At 42.9% G+C, this 8,828-nt stretch overlaps 1 protein-coding gene across 1 annotated transcript in view; it reads left to right on the plus strand.

The window, feature by feature from the left end:
- The first annotated feature begins 4,625 nt into the window (after positions 1-4,625).
- PRIM1 (DNA primase subunit 1) overlaps positions 4,626-8,828 on the plus strand; it is a 24,222-nt gene continuing 20,019 nt past the window's right edge. Inside the window, exons 1-3 of the mRNA XM_039216810.1 lie at positions 4,626-4,657; positions 6,961-7,006; positions 7,951-8,334. Coding sequence (XP_039072741.1) covers positions 4,626-4,657; positions 6,961-7,006; positions 7,951-8,334 — 462 coding nt within the window. The remainder of the gene's footprint in view (positions 4,658-6,960; positions 7,007-7,950; positions 8,335-8,828) is intronic.

Consider the following 8,828-nt stretch of genomic DNA (forward strand, 5'->3'; position numbering starts at 1 on the left):
TCAGTTTCCATTTTAATATCTTTAGTGTATATGTGCCTTTTACTTTAGGTTACCTCAAACTCTTTTTGAAGATGTTCCATCTGTCCAAGAATAAATCTTAACACATTCTCCAATCTCAACCTCATTCCAAAAACTGACTTAACTTCTGTCAAATGGGAAAAAAATCAGCAGATACTCCAGCAAAAGGCATTTTTTTTTAATATCACACTTCATTTCCTATTATTATATAAGATCCCACAAAGAGAAGGAAAAATGTTACCTGAGGAATTCTAACACTTCTTGTTTAACTGTATTTGGAATTTTCCTTCTTCTCTGTTCTCCACAGAACAAGTGGAAAGTAATAATGTAACTATTAAACCCTATTTACTGGCCAAGAGAGGGAGAGAGGGAGAGGGAGAGGGAGGGAGACTGAGGGAGAAAGAGGGAGGGAGAAGGAGAGAGGAGGAAAAGGGAGGGAGGGAGAGGGAGGGAGGAAGAGGGAAAGAAAGAAAGACAGAAAGAAAGAAAGAAAAATTTCCACCACTCCGCACTGCTAAGAGCTTGCCAGCAAGAGGAGATGGGGTCAGGTTGTTGGGGGTGGGGTTAGGGCAGGACCCAAACTAGACTAACTAAACTTTAGCAACACAATTCTCATGACTTAGAGAAGGCCACTTTTGCTTAGCCACGGTTTCACAAACCTACCCCACAGGTACTGCATTAACTGTGAAAGAGTTGATTTTTGCCAGTGTCAAGAAACCCAGTTTACAGAGCATACCCAGAGGATCCTATTTGCAAGTATAAAACCACCCCCAACTTTAAACAACACCTTTCCAAACAACAAAGAAATCAAGATTTAAAAGCAGAGGGAAAGGGGCACCTGGGTGGCTCAGTCGGTTAAGCGTTCGACCGGCTCAGGTCATGATCTCACGGTTCGTGGGTTCGAGCCCCGCGTCGGACTCTGTGCTGACAGCCAGCTCAGAGCCTGGAGCCTGTTTCAGATTCTGTCTCCCTCTCTCTCAGACCTTCCCCTGCTCTCTCTCTCTCTCTCTCTGTCTCTCAGAAATAAATAAAACATTTAAAAAAAAAAAGCAGGGGGAAAAAAGTGATGAAATTTTTTTCAGGAATCAAAGCTGAAAGATCTTTTAAGAAATGAAAAATTGGGGCACCTGGGTGGCTCAGTTGGTTAAGCATCCGACTTCGGCTCAGGTCATGATCTCACAGTTCGTGGGTTCGAGCCCTACATCGGGTTCTATTCTGACAGCTCAGAGCCTGGAGCCTGTTTCAGATTCTGTGTCTCCCTCTCTCTCTGACCCTCTCCCACTCGTGCTCTGTCTCTCTTTGTCTCAAAATTAAATAAAACCAAAAGAAAATGAAAAATCGGCGAGGGGGAGGCACTTGGGTGGCTCAGTCAGTTAAGCATCCTACTCTTGATTTGGGCTCCAGTCATGATCTCATGGTTTGTAAAACCTAGCCCCGGGTCAGAATTCTCTTTCTTCCTCTCTCTGTGCCCTCCCCAGCTCTCATTCTCTCCCTTGCTCTCAAAAATAAATACACATATTTTTTTAAATAAAAGGAGGGGCGCCTGGGTGGCTCAGTCAGTTAGGCATCTGACTTCAGCTCGTCATGATCCTGCACTCCATGAGTTCAAGCCCCATATTGGGCTCTGTGCTGAAAGCCTGCTTTGGATTCTATGTCTCCCTCTCTCTCTGCCCCTCCCCTGTTCATGCTCTGTCTTTCTGTTTCAAAAGCAAATAAAAACTGTAAAATAAATTTTTTTTAAATATTTAAATAAAAAACGGAAAGCAGAAAGAAAAGAGCTGCCCTGGCCAGCCAGAGTTTCCCGATCGCTTCAGCCCCCATCCTCTGATCCAGGTTGGAAGACTAAGATGTAAAACCCCTGCTGGAGTAAGGAAGAGGGGAGCCTGGCTAATTCTGGCAAAGGCCACTCAGACTGCCCATCTGAGATCAGCTGCTTGAAACCTGGGATCTTGGCTTTCATACAGTCAGATACCCTGCCAAAGAGCTACAACTGCTTAGTCTTAGGGCCTACAGCCAGGGTGTGTGTGTGTGTGTGTGTGTGTGTGTGTGTGTGTTAACAACAGCTTTTTTCTTTAATGATTTCTTTCTTTCTTTTTTTTTTTTTTAGAGACAGAGTGTGCGTGCAACTCTGGGGGGTGAGGGCAGAGAGGGGAAGAAAGAGAGAGAGGCAGAGAGACACAGGAGAATCGCAAACAGGCTCCAGGCTCAGCAAAGAGCTGGATGAAGGCCTTGACCCCATGTCCCTGGGATCATGACCTGATCTAAAATCAAGATTGGGATGCTCAACCAACTGAGCCACCCAGATGCCCCTGATAATAACAGTTTTATTGAGATAAAATTCACATACCATACAATTCACCCTTTCAAAGTACACAGCTCAGTGAGTTTTAGTATATTTGAGGGTATCTAGCTTCAGAACACTTTCTTTACCCCAGAAAGAAGCCCTGTACTCTTTAGTAGTCACTTACCATTCTTCCCTTCCCTAGCCCGAGGCAAGCACTAATGCACTCTCCAGATCTACAGATTTGCCTATTCTGTATACTTCACATAAATGGAATCACACAATATGTGGCCTTTTGTGACTGGCTCCTTTAGTATAGCATAATGTTTTCCAGGTTCATCCATATTCTTACATATATCAGTGTGCAATACTGTGATTTATAAGAAATATTTTTCATATATGTTTGGTCTTCGTCCATGTTTCTGGCACCCAGCTCCCAAAGCCCTTGGAATTTCCTGAGGGATAAAGAGCAATGGGAGCATCTTTCCTTATAAATGTTTGACCTTTTATCCTCAGTCTCTGTAATCATTTCGGACCCCTGAAGGTAAAAGAGGTGTCTTATTCCTAACAAGCCTCTTTCTACCACAACTGGGTTTATGCTAATGAAGTGACTTTTGGAAAGCACTTCATTGGCTGCCACGTGAACCAACCAGGAATAGAAGGTTGGAATTTTTTTAGTCCCACCCCCAGACCTCCAGGGATGAGCAAGGGGTTAGAGATAGAGTGTAATCACCAAGAGCCAATGATTTAATCAATTGTGCCTAAGTCAAGAAGCCACCATAAAACCCAAAGGGGCAGAGTTCAGAGAGCTTCCAGGTTGGTGAACACACGTAGACTAGATTTAGGAAGAATCTGGAGACGGCATGGAAGTTCCATGCCCCTTCCCACATATCTTGTCTTATGTATCTCTTCATCTGGTTGTTGATTCATATCCTTTGCAATAAATTGGTAATCTAGTGAGCAAATGGGTTTCCTAAGGTCTGTGAGCAGCTCTAGAAAACTAATCAAACCCAAAGAAGGGTTTGTGGGACCCTCTGATAGCCAGCTGGTGGGAAGCACAGGTGATTACCTGGGCTTGCGGTTGGCATCTGAAGTAGGGCAGTCTTATGGGATTGAACCCTTAACCTATGGAATCTGACACTGTCTCCAGGTAGATAGTGTCACAATCGAATTGAATTGTAGGACATCCAGCTGGTGTCTGAAGAATTGGTTTGGATACGTGGGAACACCCCCACCTACACTGGAATTGGTATCAGCACCCTTTCATAACTCTCCCCTCTTGGCTCTTAAGAAATCATGCTTTCCCAGTTCTCTTCCTGCTTCTATTCCTAATCATTCACATTGTCTTTTAGTGGATTCTCTTCCTCTACCCACTTTTTCTTTTTTTAAAGATTTTATTTTTAAGTAATTGCTAAACCCAACACGGGGCTTAAATTCACAACCCCAAGATCAGGAGCCACATGCTCCACTGACTGAACTAGCCACGTATCCCTTCCTCTACACAGTTTTTTTTTTAATGTTTTATTTATTTCTGAGAGAGAGAGAGACAGCGTGAGCAGGGGAGCGTCAGAGAGAGAGGGAGAGAGATACAGAATCGGAAGACAAGCTCCAGGTTCTGAGCTAGCTGTCAGCACAGAGCCCGACATGGGGCTCGAACCCACGAACCGTGAGATCATGACCTGAGCCAAAGTTGGACGCTCAACCGACTGAGCCACCCAGGCGCCCCTTTCTTACCTTATTAAAGAGGAAGATAACTAGCACAGGAGTACTTGAAATTTTCAACTTACTTGTTTCAACAAGATTATTTACTCCCAAGACTTCTCATCAAATATTGATAAGATCAATATTTTATTTTAATTTTAACCAAAGCTGAATAAAAATGGAAGATAAATAATTTTTATTTCCACACTCCCTCACTTGGCATGCAATATTTTGGCCATGGCTTACCTCTCAGTCCCATCTCTTACCAGGGGTTCCCTTCATGTCTGAGCTCTGTCCATATGGAACTATGGGCAGTTTCTTGAAAGTGCCACGCCACTTACAATTTTGTGCCTGTGCTCCCCATATCAATCTTACCCAAATCTTAAGGAAAAGGCTGATGCCTATAGACAGCTGGTTTATAAATGCATCTATAACACTTGATTACAGTTTTTGATTTGTGTCTAGTGCCCCTACTAGGCTGTAACTTTCTCAGAAAACAGAAGCCATGCCATTCATTTTTCTCCCCAGAACCCAGCTAAGTGCCCAGTATAAATGTTCATTAATTTGTGGATCTATCTACCAAATAAATCATCTTTTTTATAAGCTAAAAACATCCAGAATAATAATGGGAGTTGAATTGAGAGGAAAATCCATGAGGTAAGTGTCCAAGTCTGCAAATAACTCGGGGAGATTGGGACTGATGGGTTACCCAAAGAGAATAATAGTAGACTTAAGTAGTAAAAGTAAAGAGGATAGTCCCTAGTGTAAGGCTTGAAGGACAAAGGGGTTTTGTACCTACATGGATGAAAGCACAATGGGAAACCAACTGAATGGCAATACTGCCTCCCAGTGGCACCTAGGATAGAAGCCTCCATACCAGAGCACTTGTACAGAATAGCTTTCTCACACTGAGTGGTTCTGGCCTATGAACTGTGCCAGGGACCTCTCACTTTATCTCACTTAATTAGCACGACAACCTCTTGTAGGGACACAGCATGTCACTTGGGGGTTACATGCACAGACTGTGGAGCCAGGCTCTCTGGCTCTCCCATTTACTAGTTGGTGTGAACTTGGACAAAGTATTTAAATTCTCTGCATATTTTACCACCTATAAAATAGAGATAATTTTAGTATCCACCATATAGGGTTCTTAATAAGGGATAACCTAAAAAAATTTTTTTAATGTTTATTTTTGAGAGAGAGAGGGAGCATAAGCGGGAGAGGAGCCGAGAGAGAGAGGGAGACATAGAATCCAAAGCAGACTCCAGGCTCTAGACTGTCAGCACAGAGCCTGACACGGGGCTCAAACCCACAAACTGTGAGATCATGACCTGAGCCGAAGTGGGATGCTTAACCGATTGAGCCACCCAGGCATCCCATGAGGGATAAAAGTTTTTTTTAACAATTCTATACATTACTCAGTGCTTACCACAATAAGTGTGGTTACCATCTGTCACCAACAGCGTTTTTGGTGACTTGTTTTGGTGACAATCTTATGGACTGTATTCTCTATGTTGTACTTTTCATCTCTGTGACTTATTTATTTTATAACTGGAAGTTAATCGTTCTTAATCCCCTTTATCTATTTCACCCACCCCCTACAGACCTCCCCTTTAGCAACCACCAGTTTGTTCTCTGTTTAAGAGTCTGATTTTTTTTTTGTTTGTCTCTTTATTTCTTTGATCCCACATATGAGTGAAATCATAAGGTATTTTTCTTTCTCTATCTCACTTATTTCATTTAGCGTTATACTCTCTAGATCCATTCATATTATTGTAAATGTCAAGATCTCATTCTCTATTATGGCTGAGTAATATTCCATTGTATGTGTCTATATATATCTCACATCTTTATCCATACATCTCTTGGTGGATGCTTGGGTTGCTTCCATAGCTTTGCTACTGTAAATAATGCTGCAATAAACATAGTGGTGGATATATCTTTTCTAATTAGTGCTTATCATTTTCTGTGGGTAAATGCCAAATAGTGGAATTAGTGGACCATGGTATTTCTACTTTTAATTTTTTGAGGAAACTCCATACTGTTTTCCACAGTAGCTGTATCAATTTACATTTCCACCAACAATGCACAAGGGTTCTTTATTCTCTACATCCTTGCCAACACCTGTTTTTTCTTCTCTTTTTTATTTTAGCCATCTGACAGGTGTAAGGCAGAGGAAAAAATCTCAAAAGGGTACTTGCCAGCACAGCAAACGCCATATAAATATTAGCTATTATTATTTCCTTTTTCCTGATGAGAAGACTGTTAAATAAATTGAGCATATAGTAGGAACTCAATAAATATAACTTCCTTTGCTTTTTTCCCCTTATATCTTGGCTCCTTCAGGTGTTGCACTCCTTAGTGGTCCTGAAAGTCAAATACGGGACTTTCAAATATCCCAAGGAATTCAGTTCCTAAAAGTTAAGTGTCATGAAGGTCATTAAGTGTCAGACTCTTGATTTCGGCTCAGGTCATGACCTTACAGTGGTGAGATCGAGCCCCGTGTCAGGCTCCATAAGCATGGAGCCTGCTTGGGATTTTCTCTCTCTTCCTCTGCCCCTCACCCCCACATGTGCTGTCTCTCAAAATAAATAAACGTTAAAAAAAAAAAAAAGTCCAGAGACAAGTGGCTCTGGAAAAGAGCACTCCCCAGGGCACTCATTATTATTAGAGTGAAGACTTTCTCAGTACAAAATGCAATGCACAGAGACTGTAAAAATCAACTAAGATTTGTTCAGGAAACCATATTTTAAGGAATATTCAAATAAGTATAATCTGCCCAGAGCCCGCTTTTGACCACTTTGCCTACAGGAGCTGAGAGACCAGTGATCATTTTCAAGATTAGGCTAATAACAACTTACTAGAGACTCTATTCTCTCCTTGCTCTCCTAATGGTATCGGAAACATAAAATTCATAAAAATAATGGCTTCCAAATGACATGACATTTTTGTGATTATAGACTGTCCACCCCAGTCCACATTTGCAATGAGGTGTATCTTTACCAGGTAAGATTGATTAGCAGATCTGCACGTTAGTAGCAAAGAGGCTCATTTCCTACTCGTAAAGTTCTCCATGAGTCTTCAAGATTCCTGGGGTGTTCTATTTGAGAGACTGAATATACAAACAGTAGCCAGATAATACATAAAAACAGAACTCTGGGAGTTCCCGGCTGACTCAGTCAGTAGAGCATGCAACTCAGGGCCATGAGTTCTAGCTGTACATTGGGCACAGAGTTTACTTAAAAACCAAAAAGCAGAACTCTGATCACCCAACCTGAAGAAGCCTACCCACGAAACCAGTCCCCTTATCTATAATAAACAGCTCAGGAAGTCAGCCTGCTATAAATCAGACTTACAGAGGTCAGGCTGCTGCTGTCTCTAGTGAGAGTTCAGGATGACAAACCAAAACCCCTGTAGCAATTGGCCCAAAGCAACCAGGTCTTGATTAATAAATGACAGCTTCCCTCAATTTTGTGACCACTTCTAATTTAGGACCAACCAGAGAAAGCCAAATATGTGCCCCAAACCAATCACGTAGAATGGCCCTGCTCCTAGTTAGTCCAACTACAACTTTTCCATGCAAACAATCCTTGAATCAAGGTATACCTGAAACCTTCTCCTCTCCCACTCCACTATAAAGCTTTTCCACTTCTCTGCCTGCCTTTGACTCTCTGCCAAAACTCAAGTGTCTGCAGCTGACCTACTTGCTATTCAGCAAGCTCTGAATAAATAGCCTTTGATTTTATTTGGTTGGTCTTTGCTTACTTCCACATGTTTTGTACCTAATAATTTCATGAAAAATTAATTTCCAAACCATCTTAAAAAGATATTGGCTTGTATTGTTTAAATGCGTTATTTCTAAAACCATTCATAAAGTTAGAGCAGAAAATCATTCTTCACATCATCTTAATAACCTAGGTCTACCTGCTTAAGTGCTCACCTTTCTGTAGATCTTCCCGGAAAGGCAGCAGCTTCGTTCTACCCTCAGGAGCTGTGGACTTAGTGTCGAAACTGGTAAGCAAAGAACACGCCACGCCCAAGCCAACCCCCAAGAGAGAACTACAATTCCCAGCAGCTCGCGCAGACGTCGGGCCACGGCCATAGCGCGCCTGCGCAGTGACAGAGATTCCGGCTGTGTGATTCCCGCCAATTCTTGTAGTCCTGAGGACCGTGAGTCCCGCGCTCCATGGAGACTTTTAACCCCGCCGAGCTGCCGGAGCTGCTTAACCTTTATTACCGGAGGCTTTTCCCCTACGCTCAATACTATCGCTGGCTCAACTATGGAGGAGGTGATGGAAGCCGGGAGCGGAGTGGGCAGTGGTTCTGAGGGGACTGTGAGGAGGTTCTGGGAGGCTACCTTAGAATGACAATACTAAGTGCTTCGTATGCACTGCGCTTTGTGCCAGGCGCCTTCGCGCACTATCTCGAGCCCTCCGCGCCACCTCTGAGGTGTAAATGGGCCAAAAGAGGTTATGGTAACCAGCTTCCGGCCACATAGAGAAAGGCCGAGCCGCTGCCCCTTCCTCTACGAGGTCAGACTCCAGTTAAGTGCCCTGTTTACCCGCCGCGGCGCCTGAACCAGGGAGATTACTGGGTCATAGCTTGAAGCTGCAGAGGCATGTTCTGTATCAGGGACAAGTGGGGCATCTCCCGGGCGAGGGGAGGTACTGAACTTTTTGTAGCTGAACTTATTAATGCCCACCGAAGAGAGACAGATGGCATTACATATTTAAAATACTGTGTCTTCATTTTTACTTTTTCCTATCAGATGCAGGATAGTAAGCCCCTTCAAATTAGGAACTGTCTTTTTTTTTTTTTTTTAACGTTT

This window comes from Hyaena hyaena, unplaced genomic scaffold (genome assembly GCF_003009895.1).
Source record: "Hyaena hyaena isolate Hyena2069 unplaced genomic scaffold, ASM300989v1 scaffold_655, whole genome shotgun sequence".
Lineage (NCBI taxonomy): Eukaryota > Metazoa > Chordata > Mammalia > Carnivora > Hyaenidae > Hyaena > Hyaena hyaena.